The sequence below is a fragment of the Vigna umbellata genome, chromosome 7 (genome assembly GCF_029865625.1).
Source record: "Vigna umbellata cultivar VRB3 chromosome 7, Vumbellata_1.0, whole genome shotgun sequence".
Taxonomy (NCBI): Eukaryota; Viridiplantae; Streptophyta; class Magnoliopsida; order Fabales; family Fabaceae; genus Vigna; species Vigna umbellata.
This window is the reverse complement of record NC_142171.1, coordinates 24,108,952-24,125,066: the sequence shown is the minus strand read 5'-3', so window position 1 is coordinate 24,125,066 and position 16,115 is coordinate 24,108,952. Positions and strand designations below refer to the sequence as shown.

The window sequence follows — 16,115 nt, the reverse complement described above, 5'->3', positions numbered from 1 at the left end:
TTATTTTGTTGATATAAGATAGAGATATATTAAGTAGATTTTATTTTGAGTCAATTAATATTTTATTTTTAGTTTTTATTATTTGTACTTGGTTCAAGGTCCAATTTTCTCCTACTTAAAGGGTGTTAAGGTTCAATGAAAATAACCGTAGTGAATTGAAGAGTATTATCATAGTGTGGGTCACTCATTTTAACAAAGTGGTATAAGAGCTTTATGTTCTGAGCACTGAGAGAAAAAAAGGAGAGAGAGAAGAATCAAACACTGTGAGAGAAAAATTGAGTGCTTGGGTTTTCTGTGAGAAAGTTGACAAAGGTAGTCAACAGAGAAAGAGTGTCACAATTATCAGAAAAGATCAATTACGACAATTGGTATTTGTAGATTAAAGTTCTTCTTGCATCCTAAGATGTATGGGACATAGTGGAGGACAGGTACAATGAACGCACAAAGGATAAGCATCCGACAATGACCCAGATTGCTGCATTGAAAAGGACTCGGGTGAAAGACAAATCAACTTTATACTTTCTGTACAATGTAGTGGATGAATCAGAGTTCGAGAAAATACCTAATGCAAAGTCAACAAAAGAAGTCTGGGAAGTTCTGGAGGTGGCTTACAAAGGAGATATTTGTGTGAGGCAAGTTCAAGTACAAGCTCTCAAAAGAGAGTTTGAACATATGGAGATGGATGAAAATGAGGAAGTTGTTGAGTTTATAGCTTGAGTGTAGAAGATGGCTAACCAAATTGAAATGAACGGTGAAGATGTTCCTCCTAATCGACTGCGAAAAAGATCTTGAAAAATTTGACGGATGATTTTGAAGAGATAAAGGATCTGTCAACTCTCACTGTGAAGGAGTTAGTTGGGTATTAAAGGCCCACGAACTGAGGAAGAAGAAGAAAAAGAGGGAACCCAATGATCAAGCACTACAAGCACATTTGGACTCAAATGAAACTTGAAATACTCAGAGCCGAGGTCTTGAAGGTCGAGGACGAGGTGGACGTAGCCGAGGTAATTTTAGGTTGATAGTGAAGAACAAACCAGTCAGCAGAGTTGGCGTGACCGAGGATAAGGGAAAGGTCGAGGAGATCGGTCAAGATTGAAGTGTTTTAACTGTGGCAAGCATGACCATTATGCAAACGACTGTAGATTGAGGAAGTGTTAGGCTAACCACATTGCAAAGTATTGTCAAACTGAGACAAAGAGGTAGACAAAACTCCTTACTAAAGATGTGGAAGAAGAGTGTGGAATTTTTTTGATAGCAAAGAGCTCAAATGTAGAGAGTGTGGAGTTGGAGAGCTTGGTTCCAACAATGATGAAGCAGAAAACATGGAGATGGAAAACCTGAAGAAGAAACTAAGACAAAAAGATGAAGAGATCCAACAAGTAGAGAGACTTCTAGATGAAACTAATGAGATGATGAATAAATAGAAGGTTAAACTTGAGGAGCTGAAGAAGGCAATAGTTGACAAGAACGAGGAAGCATCTAGTGTTCTTAAACTAGATGAAAACAGAAAAGAGAAAGATGATACACATGGAAAGCCAAATAAAGGATGATAAATTTAAGTTTACGGAGTAGTTTTGTTGGGATAAACTTAAATTTTACGGGATTTATTAATAATTTTGTTTAAATCTTATTTTATTAGTTTTGAGTTTAGTAATATTTAGTTTGATTTTGATAGAGATAAAACAAGGATAAGTAGTTTTGATTTTCCATTTATTTAAGTACATTATTATTTTTTTTGTTGATATAAAATAGAGATAAATTAAATAAATTTTATTTTAAGTTAGTTGATATTTGTTTTTAATTTTTATTATTTGTATTTGGTTCAAGGTTGAATTTACACTTTTTTTTTTGTGTTAAGGTTGAATGAAAATAAGACTATTATCATAGTATGAATAATTTTTTTTAACAAAATCGTCGTTATTTGTCCAACGTTGAAAAGCAATTATGGATTTACAATCAATTAATCATCATGAAGGAAACCAGTAGAGTTGACTTTATTGCTATTGATTATGTCAATATTGCAAATGGATATCTCCACCAAAGAGTTGTAAAATATAGATTTGAGAGATAATGGAAACATAGTACTAATAATAATATCAAGCATTTGAATTCTCCCACCTTTGACATTTTCGTCAAGATAAAGGGAAAACATGTTATATTAGCTTTCAGAGCCTTCCATTTTTTCAAAAGTATCCCATGTGCATTGACAATGTCTCTCATATTACAACAAGAAATTTATTATCATCAATGGTGTCGGTATACTTCTTTTTCTTCTACTGCTAAGAAAACAATTCAAGTGCAACTTTTCACCCTAAACTTTTGGATCATCTTGAAATTGGGGACCATCAAATTTTAAAACGTTTAAAAATAATTTTCAACAATTTTCACAATACAAATACAAATCTTATTCATCCAACAAGCCTCCACTTTTATTTCTCATAGCTTTATCAAATCTCTTAGAGCTTATACCTTTTATTAGGTTGATGGACGACAAAATTCTTTAATATATCTATAGAAGAAAGTGCAAGCAATCTCAGTCACCAGATGTTTTCAGTTAAAAATAAATATTTCATATATGATACAGATATTATATATATATATATATGTATATATATATATATAGACGTGTGACACGATCGAGGACACGTACAAGAGTATATGAATTTACTTCCAAATCCAATTTCATTTACCTCCAAATTCATTCAAATAATCAACAAAAAAAATTATTTTCAAATTCTTTCAAATCTCCTCAATTACTCTCCCTCAAATCTACTCAAGTGAACAAGGCCTTAAAGAAGAACTAGCTAGTTAATAAAATATTATTCATTTTATTATTAAAATTTACATAAAAATATAAAAAAGAGTAAAGTATTGGAGGCTTTCAATTCTAAATACAGTAAAATTATTTTAATCCGTATAATGTTATTTTAGTAGTAATTAATATACAGATAGTTATTATATTTAATAGTAATAAATTGAGTATGAGGATTTCTTTGCTGGTTTTGGATTAAAAAGGAAAATAATTTATTTAAATTTCTGTAATATCTTAAAAAGTACTTGTTCACAAAGAATATATGTATATATATAATTAGTAAAAGGAAAATGGTTTTTTGAAACTACTTGCACTAGACAACTTACTTTTTAAGAATGTTTTGGTCATTGAAAAGACTTTTATATTATTACAGAAAAAGAAACATTAAAGGATAAAATAACAAATATTAAATGTGTAAAAATTTGTCAGGTATCAAAATAATGATTTTCTCATTAAAAAGTAGTTGCAGGAGGAGGTTGTATGAATTTTTCCTGTTTTCAACCGATTCCTAAAGAGTGTTTATATTACAAAAATTATACCTTAACACTTGACAATTAATATAAAAGAGAAAAATTTTAATGATAAAAATGTATGACAATGAGTTGTGAGCAGGTACATTATTTTATTTTTCAACTAAAAGAGTACAATTATAAAGTAATTTTATATTTGAATATATCAAATCGTATCATCTAAACTAGATCATTAAATAAGTTTGATTAACAAGATCAAACTTTGAACTGTGTTTGGAAAATATCATTCAATAATTCCCTACAATTTTAGTAACGCGTGAGATTATAACAGTATTAAGTATATTGCTATGGCTTGCTTCTTCTGTGGTTCTTTGAACATGCAGCTTATATGGTGTTTGCCACATCAATGACAAAGCGATATTTAACATCATTCTTTTCTAGTCTCTCCATAGCAGTGTTCACGTACTCCATTGAAATGACTTCCACATCTGCTGTAATATTGTGTTTTGCTGCAAAATTAATCATCTCTTGAATCTCTTCTCTCCCACCTCCTGCACTTCCAGCAATCATCTTTCTCCCTATATATAATTCAACACATTTTCATACTGTTACTCATTTTCCTCTACATGATACATATAAAACAATTGTGGAAGTGTTATAACAAGACTCACCCAAAAGCAAAGGCATAGCTAAAACCTCAAGAGGTTTGGCTGGTCCACCCAACAAAATCAACTTTCCTCTTGTTTTCAATAAACCAATCAGTGGTTGGATGGAGTGATTAGCTGAAACAGTGTCAATAATGGCGTCCATGGTTCCCACGGCATCCTAAAATCACCCCCACCACAGAAATTCAGTATTCAGATTTTGATCATGTCATGCATGCATGCATATACATTATATCAGTAGATTAAACCAAGCAAATTGGTGTGTGAGTGTTACCTGCAACTGTTGTTGGTCTCGACTAACCAAGAATGCATCTGCACCAAACCTCTCCAATGCTTCCTTTTTCTTGCTGGGAGATGTACTTATCACAGTGACACGCATGCCAAAAGCCTTGGCAAACTTCACAGCCACGTGACCTAGGCCTCCCAGGCCCACCACACCCAAGTGCAACCCGGGCTGAGTAAGCCCGTGATACTTCAACGGGCTGTAGACTGTGATTCCAGCACACAACAAGGGGGCTGTACTAGCCAGTGGCATGGACTTCGGGATTAGCACCGCAAAGTTCTGATCAACCACCAGATTATCAGAGTATCCACCTTGGGTTACTGTTCCATCATGGCAGCGTGCACTGTAGGTTAAAATCATCTTTGGACAATACACATAGAATCCCTCGCTGCACTCCGAACACGAGCCGCACGAACCCACAGAGCCACCCACACCAGCTATGTCTCCAACACTGAATTTTGTGACTTTGCTACCCACCTTTGTCACTTTACCCACAATCTCATGCCTAAAACAACGTATGCTCGTTTCAGTATATACTTTATTCCACATAGTAAGACAAAAGTTTTATGAGTAACTAAGCAAAAAGTCGCAGTTTTTAACGATTAAAAGGAGATCTTTCTGGAGAAAATAGTATACCCAGGAACCATTGGATAGATCGACATCCCAAAGTCGTTCCTCGCGAAGTGGAGGTCCGTGTGGCAAATCCCACAGTAGAGTATTTCGAGTGTGATATCATTATCACCGTTTGCCCTGTTAATTTTGTTCAAGAAAACAAAAAATCAGTCCTTTTGCAAATGGGGTTTTCTTTGAAGAGCATGCAATTTCAATTAAGACATATTATACCTTCTTGTAAAGTGGAATGGGGAGAGAATTCCCGAATCGTCTCTAGCTGCCCACCCATATGCAGAAACTTCTCCCTTTTCACTGCCTGCTAACACGTTCGACATGTTCAAATTTTGCAAGAGAAAAGGGACTGATAGAATTAATGAAACTGGAAAAGAATGGCAACTTTTTGTGAAGAACTAACTGAGGAGCTGAGGATATATATAATAAGGTTTTTAACGCATGAATATATATAAATTTATTAGGCCGAAACGTGAAACCATAACTGACCCACGCAGTGAAGTCACCGAGTAAGACTTTAGCGGAGGACGGACGTGAAATTTATTTATTTTTGTCAATTCCCTGAGCAACAAGTTTTGAAAATGGAGACTAGAATTAATATCTTAGGAAATGCTAATTCAAAGGTGGAAAGTGACAGAAATGTTTTAGTGAAGCTGGTGTTTTGTTATTGGACGAAACGGTCTCCTGGAAGGGTAGACGAGGCCGCCGTCGCTCATTGAGAAAATTCAACTTTCTCGCTCAGTCAGGCACTTGGTTACTCATCAACCGGCTGCTGCTACAGTAATGGGAAAAATAGGAGTGGTGAGATCACACTTCACAATTCTTCCGTAAACATCATTGCCATTCTTAATTTATTTTGCTGCATTCAACTTTCTCTTTCATCATAATACCTATAATAATATCTTGGTGGGACATGCCGGGCTTCTTTAGTCATAGTAATTTTCCAACTCTAATGTGTAATGATTTAGACATCGTCCTTCTTATAATTGTAATTAAAATCTTATTGTCTTATAAAAACTAGATCTTCTAGAATCATTTTTTAAATTTAAATTAAAGGGTAACTCGGGTATTTACTTTTTATTTCCTGCTGAGAAAGGAAGTTTAAAAAAATAATTTCACATTATATATACCAATAATTTCACATTAGCATCAACAACAAAATTTAAATACAATAAACAGCAAATATTTTTTTTAAATATAATTTTATTTTTTAAAACAAATAAAAAATCAAATACAAAATATGATTAATTATTTTTTCTTAAATTCCGCAATAATTAATTTTTCAATTCAAAATACAATATAAATAATTTATTGTATATGAAAAAAGTCTGCCCATAATAATTAAAATATCAAATTTATTCTATATTCTACAAATATTTTCTCTCCAAAAAAAAAATTGTTACAAAAAAGTACACTATTAAAACTTTTTTTTTTCATTTCTTACTCCATTTATTTTTTATATTCAAACGATATATTAATTTTACTCAAAAATATATAAGATAATTTCATACCTAATAAAAATTAAATCCTTACTAAAGTCCTAATAAACTCAATCATATATATAATTTAATATACAAAATCTGAATATATTCATTCTATTCAAGAAATTTCTACACTATAAAATATCATCTGTTTAAAATTTTGATAACTATGTTCATTCCTTAATATTAATTTTAAGATAAATAAACAATATTTATTTTAGATAGTTCAAAAACTCTTTTTACTGATATTGTATAATAACACTTGTGTATATTGTTTTAAAAGAATACTTAGACTTATTGTTTAAAAAACAAAAGTAGTCAGGAAGTATTTATTTGACTAATTTATAAGTTAATTTGACCTTTACAGGGGCCTTTCAGAAGAATATGAAAGTGTTTTATTTTAGTTTTAACCTATAATTTCTACTCCCTTTTTCCATTATTATACTTATATTTTAATACATGCTTTTATTATCTTTAATTTATTTTTATATATTATTATATTATTTTAATTTTTTAAAATCTCTTATACAATTCAAATTAAAAAAAAACTTTAAATTAAAAAACTTATAAAAAAATAAATTGAATAATAACTTAGATTGAAAATTAAATAAAAATCAATTTCTAAAAAAAATGAAACTTAATTAATACTTATTGGATAAATTCTTTTAAATAAACAACATATCTAACTAAAAAGTAGACGCAGACATTTGAATACAATAACATATCTACCTAACATTCTAGGAGTTTTATAATTTCATTTTTAAAATATTACATAAATGATTTCATATCATAACAGTAAATATTTACGTTTTTTGGGAATAATCACTAAACCTTTTATTCAGTTAATGCATTTAAGGTACCATTAATAATTTTAATTGTTATATATTTACTAATATCATATGCATTTAATATTTTTCTAAATAGTATACAATTAATAATATTCATTTTATCGATTTTAAAAGTTCTTTTTAAGTATCAATATAAATATTATATATCATAACGTATCATTTAAAATGATTCTTAACTTATTATTCAATATAGTTATTTCTATATATAATAATAATAAATTAATTAAGTTTTGAGTTTCTTATAATTTAAATATTTTTAACTAAAATTTTAATAAATATTTTAATTATTTTTAAAATTTTATTTTCTCAATTAAATTCTTACAGTTTAATTTTTTTCATTATTAAATAATGTAATTGTTATCTTACTTCATCTTCTAATGGTAAGAGACGACAATACGCTTTTGATTAAGATTGATAACAGTCTTTTGATCACGGTTGGTAAAGACGTAGAATAATCAAAATATGATAGTTTGGTCTAACATAATTTTAATTAAAATAATAAAAATAACTTATCATATTTTTATTAAGTGTATTATGTTTTTATATTATTATAACATCTCATAATTTTTAACATGTTAAAAAAAAGTGAAATGACAGTTCAAAAAACTCATCATCTAGTTAACTTAGAAATTAGACAACAAAAATTGAATTAAAAAAGTACAAAGATTTTGAATACTCAATATATTAAATTTTTTATTAAAAAATAACTAAATATACCAAAATTTACAAAGAAATTGAAAGTTAATTACATTTTAAAATAATATTTAATTTTAAAAGAGTAAAACGTAAGAGAAAAGAAAAGCTTGATCGAAACGTAACTCAAAATCTTGATCATGTATATATATATATATATATATATATATATATATATATATGGGTTTCTAACGCGCGTACGCCTGTTTTTCACTTGGTACATTTTAGCAATGTGTAGTAGACAAAAATACTTTATATAGTATGGATTCCAAGTTTTAAGGTTAAGGGTATTTTAATAATTTTCATTCTCAAAACTTAAAAAAAAAAAAAAAATCCCAAACCCTTACTCACCTCTCTCATTCATCTCAATCCTTTCTCTTTCATCTCTCTCACTCCAACCTTTTCTCTGTCATCCCTACTGTAGCCCCAATTGAAAAAATCAGAAACACTTGCCTTTAAAAAATTTGCCTTTGTAAAAAGTTGAGTCATTGACATATTCACCTTCAAGGTTCATTCAAGATCTCTTCAATTTCACCATCTTCACTAACCTCTCTAATTTCATCATCTGTATTTGTTGAATCATCATCTCTAAAAAACCCTTCAGACCAATTACCAATTCTTTCGGATGTTATTATGCTTGTGAAAATTAGATAAAATTATACACGACAAAAATTATAAAATGAAAACTCATTATAAAGTCATTATTTGTAAGAAATTGTTTAACAACTGAGTGTTTCTGATTTTTTTTCAGGCCAATTACCAATTCCTTTGATGTCATTATGCTTGTGAAAATTAGATAAGACAAAAATTATAAAATAAAAACTCATTATAAAATCACTTTTTGTAGGAAATTGTTTAACAGTGAGTTGCTTGTGAAAATTGGATAAAATTATATAAGACAAAAATTATAAGATGATAACTCATTATAAAATCATTTTTTTGTAAGATTGTTTAACGGCAAGTGTTTCTGATTTTTTCAATTGGAACTACAGTAGGGATGAGAGAGAAAAGATTGGAGTGAGAAAGAGGAAAGAGAAAGGGTTGAGAGGAATGAGAGAGGTGAGTAAGGGTTTGGGGGGTTTCTTTCTTTTTTTAGTTTTGAGAATGAAAATTATCAAAATACCCTTAATCTTAAAACTTAGAATCCATGATATATAAGGATATTTTTGTCTACTAAAACCCGGTACACATTGCTAAAATGTACCAACTGAAAGTACGCGCGTTAGCAAACCCCTATATATATTTTTTTAGTTGGTACATTTTAGTAAAGTGTATCGGGTTTTAGTAGACAAAAATACTCTCATATAGATTCTAGGTTTTAAGGTAAAGGATATTTGAATAATTTTCATTTTCAAAACTAAAAAAAAAAATAAACTCCCAAACCCTTATCATCTTTCTCTCATCCCTCATACCTCTCCACCATTTCTCTTTCATCTCTCCCACTTCAACATTCTCTCTGTCATCCCTATAGTAGCTCCAACTAAAAAAATTAGAAAGAGTCACCTAATCTTAATTCACTTTTCCCACTTATCCAATTTGTTTCTCTCTCATCTCATATCTACTACACACATAAACTCGCGACACCGCAATTTATTACTGTTACTCTGTTAATTCATTTGTTTTCCACTTTAATAACAAAATAAGATTTTTGATTGGAGGGCTGTGTTATATTTTTCCCTTCTGATTGTTATTAAATTTGTTAAAAACTAAAGTTTACAATAATTTCAAAACGAAAAAAAAGAAATCTCCCACGAAAAGACGATAGCATCAACCCATAATAGTTGCAAAGAATTTAGTTTTTAAATACCAATTTTGATAAAATCATAGAAATGAAAAGAGTAGAAGTTAAACTATGAACGTGATGGTAACAAATTATTAAGTTTAAATTTCAATTTGAAAGTCAGTACCTTTTGTTTTTCTTAATTTCACTTGTGCGGCAAATGATAAATCATAATGATAACATCATGTTTATAATTTTGATAAAATCATATAAATGAATAAACGATGAGCGTGATGGTAACAAATTTATTAAGTTTAAATTCCAATTTGAAATTAGTTTGTTTTTCTTAATTTCACTTCTGTGGCAAATGATAAAGGAGAATGACAACATCATGTTAATATTGAATAAACAAGTTAGAGATGTGAATTGTTTAAAATAAACTTACATGATGTCATTTACTTTGAAAAGTAATTTTCTGGTCCAATTGAGAGCTAACATGTTCATTATGACTAGTTTACTAATTTCTGATTGATTTTTAGTTAATTGGTATATTAATGTAGTTCTTCTTGGAAACTACTCATAATTCTCTAATCTGTTCAAATATAGAAGATGTGTTAATTTCTTAGAATATTTTTATTCTCTTTACAAAAATGAAATGAAAACATGCTTATCAATATGAAACATTCGAAAGGGAACGAGCAGTGGTCTCTTTTTTGAATAAGGGGACAAAGCTAATAACAATCATTTTCTCTGTTCATAACTCTCTTAAATAATTTCTTCATGTTAAATCATTTAGTACTATGTGCAGGAACTTCATTTTTTTGCTGTGTTTTAAGGTTGGTTATATAAAGAAAGGTGAAAAGTATATTCCAACGAAAAATATGTTTTTAGAATTATTTTTAAGCGCTCACTTTAGAAATCCATTTTCTAGACAATCATTTATCCCTTCCAAAATCCTCTTTCCACATAAGGGTTTTTCTCTTCTGAACAATATTTCCAGACAACTTAATAGTTCAAGTATCAAATCTCCATAAAGATAAACTACTAATTCTAAAATTTAAAAACGAAATTTAATAACAATCAGAAGGGAAAAGATATAACACAACCCTCCAATCAAAAATCAATATCAATATCATCAATAATTTTTTTATTAAAGTGAAAAACAAATGACCAAACAGAGCAAGAGTAACCAATTGCACTGTCGCGAGTTACTTTGTGTGAGTTAGAGAGAGAGGATGAAGATGAGAGAGAAACAAATTTGATAAGTGAGCAAGATGGATTAGGGTTAGGTGAATGTTTCTGATTTTTTTCAGTTGGAACTACTATAGGGATGATAGAGGGAATGTTAGAGTGTGAGAGATGAAAGAGAAGAGTTGAGAAGAATGAGGGATGAGATCGGTGAGTAAGGATTTGAGGTTTCTTGTTTTTCTTTTTAAATTTTGAGAATGAAAATTATTCAAATAACCTTGACCTTAAAACTAAGAATCTATATTATATGAAATATTTTTGTCTACTAAAACCTGATACACTTTGCTAAAATGTACCAAGTAAATGATACACTCTGCTAAAATATACCAATAAAAAAACTGACGTATATAAATAAACCCATATATATATATATATATATATATATATATATAAAATAAATTATTGAATGCGTTAGAATAATTATATTTTATTAATTAATTTTATAAAAGGATTTAATTAATTAATTATGATTAAAGACCTATATGTTATAACAATTAATATTTTATTTTACTAAGAAACCAAATTAAAATATTAAAACTTAAAAAAGTAACTGACATAAATTATATAAATAAATAATGATTTATATATGTGTAAACACATTTATCGTTTATCATTTCTGTTTTTTTATGTCATAAAAAAAAACGTGCTCAACAGAAATAACATCAATATCTAATTTTTTAAGCTTTCGTTTTTTAAACTTTCCTTCTGTTCTAAAGAAAATTAAAAACTGCTCCATTTGATTGTTGTTTCTAATAAATTGTTACAAGTTTGGGAAATTCTTTACTTTAATACTTTTGATATGTGGTTTTATTTCCTGTATCATTATATTTAAATATATGTTTAAAAAATAAAAAAAACAACGAAACAGATACTTGATTATTAAACACATTAAATAGAAATATTAATTGTATATTAATTATTAAAGTTATTTCTGAGATGATTGACAAAGTCTAATATGAGTTAGAAAGAATATCCACATGTTGAGAATTGGAATCACTCGTTAAATATGGCTTCTGCTATTGCTGTTGTCCTCATTTTTTCTCTCAGCCACTCTTTTAACTCTCTTATTACTCTCTCTATTCTGCAATTGAAATGGTTTCAGAAGCAGAGACAGAGCATCCCATCAAAGCATTTGGATGGGCAGCAAGGGACACTTCTGGCATTCTCTCCCCTTTCAATTTCTCCAGAAGGTATTATCTTCTCAAATTACTTTTGTTCATTCATTTTTCTTTTATTTTCAACCACAATTCATCAATTGACTATTGTTATTTTTTTTCCTTTTAGTTTTTGTACTGTTCTAATTCTCATTACATTTTATTCATCTTCAATTTGTTTTTTTCCAAAATATTCAATAAGGACTAAAATGCAAATGGTTTACATATATATAGTAGTTTTTTTTTCAGAAATTAAAATAAAATAATTACAGAGATAGGATTTAAATATAATGATGAAGGAAATAAGAACACAAATCAAAAGTATTAAAGTAAAGGATTTCCCAAACTTCTAACAATTTATTAGAAACAACAAGAAAAAAAATCCTAATAATAAGAGACACCATTAATTTTAATTTAGAATTTCTTTTCAATGTGAAAAGTAAAAACACAATGACATAAATCAATTAAGCTTTACTAATATTATATATAAATATAAAGAATCATATAAAGAAGTGTTATAAAGTTTTCAAATTTAAAAAACAAAAAAATCGTAAAATAGAGTAATGTTGTAAAACTTATAATTTATCTAACCACATATTTCTAAATTTCTATTCCACGGTCCTACCGTGACAAAAGAAGAACAATATACCATAAACCCGGTGTCCAATTTTTAGTCTAATCGGTATAAACGAAATTGGAATCATGATTTTATTAGATTGCACCTTGAAAATGTGCAAGGAATTTTTCTACTCTCTTCTTGAATATAACAAATATAACATGGTATTAGGGATATGATTTTTTTTAAGATTGGACTTTTTGGAAGTCTAACCCAATATATAATATAAGTTAAATTTGATAATAGAAAAAATATTTAATAATTTTTTATTTCTTGAGTGCGAAAATAAATAAGCATCTTGAGCGATAATTTAATTTTAAAATTGAGTTTTTTGAAGAAATGTTGAGATGTATAATTTTTGCAGGGCAACAGGAGAGAAAGATGTTGCAATTAAAGTAATGTACTGTGGAATATGTCACTCAGACTTACATATGTTAAAGAATGAGTGGAGCTGTTCAATCTATCCTATTGTTCCTGGGTACGTATATGTCCTTTTCTTTTCCTTTTGCTGACTTTTATTTTTCCTAGATATTTGTAGGGATTCATAGTTAATTTTTGAAAATGATGTGTATTGGGGGAGAGTGATTTGTCATTATTTGTAAGATTTTTTTTAAAGAGTGTATTAAGTCTGAATCCAGACGAAAATATTTAATTTTTAGGAATTGTTTTTTAAAATATTATTTTATTACTGATATTTAACCTTTTTTTAAATAACTCTATTTATCTGACATTTTTTTACTTTTTTGATAATTATTATTGGAAATCTATGAATAACCTTTTTAAATGATTAATGTTTTTAAGAAATAAATTATTTTAATTTTTTTAGCCAAAAATTTATGGTTTAATACACCCAACAATAACTTAGACATTACATTAAAAGGATAACTTATCAATCATCTACAATTCAACTAAATCAATTACATATATTAATAATATTCATAAGCCTTTTACTTTAATCTATCTTTTTTCACTCAACCAAACAAGTTGTTTGAATTAAGATAAAACGAATAAATTTAAATTGAAAAGTTTATAATAAGTATAATTAATGTAACTTAAAAACAATCTTACTTTCTTTTTAAAAAAATTATATTCATTATATATTTTATTATAATAAATAAAAATGTAAATATTAATAAAAAAGTTAAAAGTATAATCAATTATATTGAGCATATAATTAATTTTATACAGACTTCCACTCAAAATCTTCAATTTTAAAAGTTACACGTAAGACAAATCTTTCTCAAAAATGTTTGAACATTCTTTCTGTTTTTCATTTTTTTTTTCTTTCTTCTTGTATAATAAGTTTGTTGTGTCTTTAGTATGTGAAGGACTGATTTAAAAGTTTACTCTGATTGAAAATAGTAAGACAATTTCCAACGCCTTGCAATCCTTTCCTTCTTCACCTGAAATTGAGTCTTACAACAGTACAAAATTTTATTTATTTTTTGAAGTATTATAAGCTGTTCCAAATGTAAGTGAAGGTCAATTCATCATGTGAAATTTGATTGGAATTTGTGTAGACACGAGATTGCTGGTGTGGTGACAGAGGTGGGAAGCAAGGTGCAAAAGTTCAAAGTTGGAGACAGAGTTGGTGTGGGGTGCATGGTTGGATCCTGTAGCTCCTGTCAGAACTGTAGTGAAGATCATGAGAATTACTGCCCCAAAATGATTCTCACATACAGTGCCAAGTATGTTGATGGCACCATAACATACGGAGGCTACTCCGATTCAATGGTTTCAGATGAACACTTTGTGGTTCGTATTCCAGATAACATACCTCTTGATGTTGCTGCTCCTCTTCTTTGTGCTGGAATCACAGTGTATAGCCCTCTCAAATATTATGAACTTGATAAGCCTGGACTTCATATTGGTGTGGTTGGTCTTGGTGGACTTGGTCACATGGCCGTCAAGTTTGCCAAAGCTCTTGGACTTAAGGTCACAGTAATTAGTACCTCTCCCAACAAAAAGAAGGAAGCCATCGAACACATGGGAGCTGATGCATTTGTTGTTAGCCGTGAACAAGATGAGATGATGGTAATTATTATTACTCACAAAATTTAGTAACGAAAATTAGTTTTTTTTTTTTACTTCGAAATGCTAGCTAGGGTTACGAAAGTTTTGGTGACATTTTTAAGAAATTACATGCAAATTGTTTTTGTCACTAGTTACATGTTGTGTGTGCCTTAAAGTTGCTTATTTGTTGTAAGTGAAAGCATTCACCAACTTCTAATGTTCCTCACTAAATATCTGTGTAGGCTGTAATGGGAACCTTTGATGGAATCATTGACACAGTTTCTGCAAACCATTCTCTCGTGCCTTTGATTGGCCTGTTGAAGACTCATGGTAAATTAATCATGGTTGGTGCTCCAGAGAAACCTCTTGAGGTTCCAGCATTTTCCTTACTTACGGGTAAGCTTGCATTAAAATTAATGCTACCAATTACTCACATGCGGGTTTTGAATCGTGATCATGTTTGTTATTCTTAGTATTGAGAGAAAAATGCAGAAAAATATCACTGGCCACAATGAATATAGAACTCTTCATATTTAAGTTTAAAGTAAATAATAAACAAATTATTCTACCTTCGATCTAGTGTGATTTGATGGTTAAATTGAATTTTGAAAGTCGGTATAACTGTACACAATTGGCAGGGAGGAAGCTGGTTGGTGGCAGTGCAATTGGAGGGATGAAAGAGACGCAAGAAATGATAGATTTTGCTGCGAAGCATGATGTGAAACCTGATATCGAAGTTATTGAAATGGATTATGTGAACACTGCGATGGAACGCCTCCTTAAAGCAGATGTGAAGTATCGATTCGTTATTGATATTGGAAAAACGTTGAAGCCAAGTTCCTGAATAAAGAATATGCATGAGTGTTTTAGATTTCAGAGACTAAACGTAGGGTATGAGACAAAGACTGAGTTGGATCTTTTATGTTTTTTTTCTTAGTGTCATGTGTGTTTGTAGTATTGAGTTTTAGTTTGAGAATTTATCTATATGTGTTTGCATTGCATTACATTTTAAAGGGAAATTTTTTTGCGTGAACGTGGAGTTTTTTTTTTAATTTGCAAGAAAACACTTTTAGATATGGATCATGAAAGGTTAACAACAAAATTTTGACAAATTTTTTACAATGTTACGTGTCGAGGTGGTATTGGTTTGTTTGAACATTTATTTTTAAAAAAAGCTGACCTAAAAGGCAAAATAGGGGATAGATTAGGTTTTTAATTTCATTTTTTCAAATCTCTTATCCCTTCCTCTGGAGGGCTCTCTCATTTCTTTCACCACCGGCGAATCCTCTTTTTCATTCTTTCACCACCACCACCACTGTGTCTAGGTGGTTTCCTCTTTCAATTCCTCGACCATTGTCACTCATCGTCTTGGTGATGGTGATTTTGTTTGATCTTTCGAAAGCGCTTTTGCTGTTTTGCGAAAACTCCTCTTTCCTCCATCGTTGTCCCCATGCTCGTGGCTAAGTTTTGTGTTTGTTCCACTCTATT

General features: G+C 29.4%; 2 protein-coding genes across 2 annotated transcripts; one reads left to right on the top strand and one right to left on the bottom strand.

Moving 5' to 3' along the window:
• Nucleotides 1–3,372: 3,372 nt before the first annotated feature.
• LOC124845825 (putative mannitol dehydrogenase) lies at nt 3,373–5,267 on the bottom strand. Its single transcript, XM_047323010.2, has 5 exons — nt 5,074–5,267; nt 4,867–4,980; nt 4,222–4,735; nt 3,954–4,107; nt 3,373–3,860 (listed from the first exon to the last, which is right to left on the bottom strand). Exons 1-5 carry the CDS (start codon nt 5,175–5,177, stop codon nt 3,667–3,669), a joined length of 1,080 nt encoding a protein of 359 aa, XP_047178966.1. The 5' UTR covers nt 5,178–5,267; the 3' UTR covers nt 3,373–3,666.
• Nucleotides 5,268–11,902: 6,635 nt separating this feature from the next.
• On the top strand, nt 11,903–15,660 carry LOC124845836 (putative mannitol dehydrogenase). The gene is made up of 5 exons (XM_047323020.2): nt 11,903–12,034; nt 12,979–13,092; nt 14,135–14,648; nt 14,870–15,023; nt 15,266–15,660. Exons 1-5 carry the CDS (start codon nt 11,937–11,939, stop codon nt 15,469–15,471), a joined length of 1,086 nt encoding a protein of 361 aa, XP_047178976.2. The 5' UTR covers nt 11,903–11,936; the 3' UTR covers nt 15,472–15,660.
• Nucleotides 15,661–16,115: the final 455 nt, after the last annotated feature.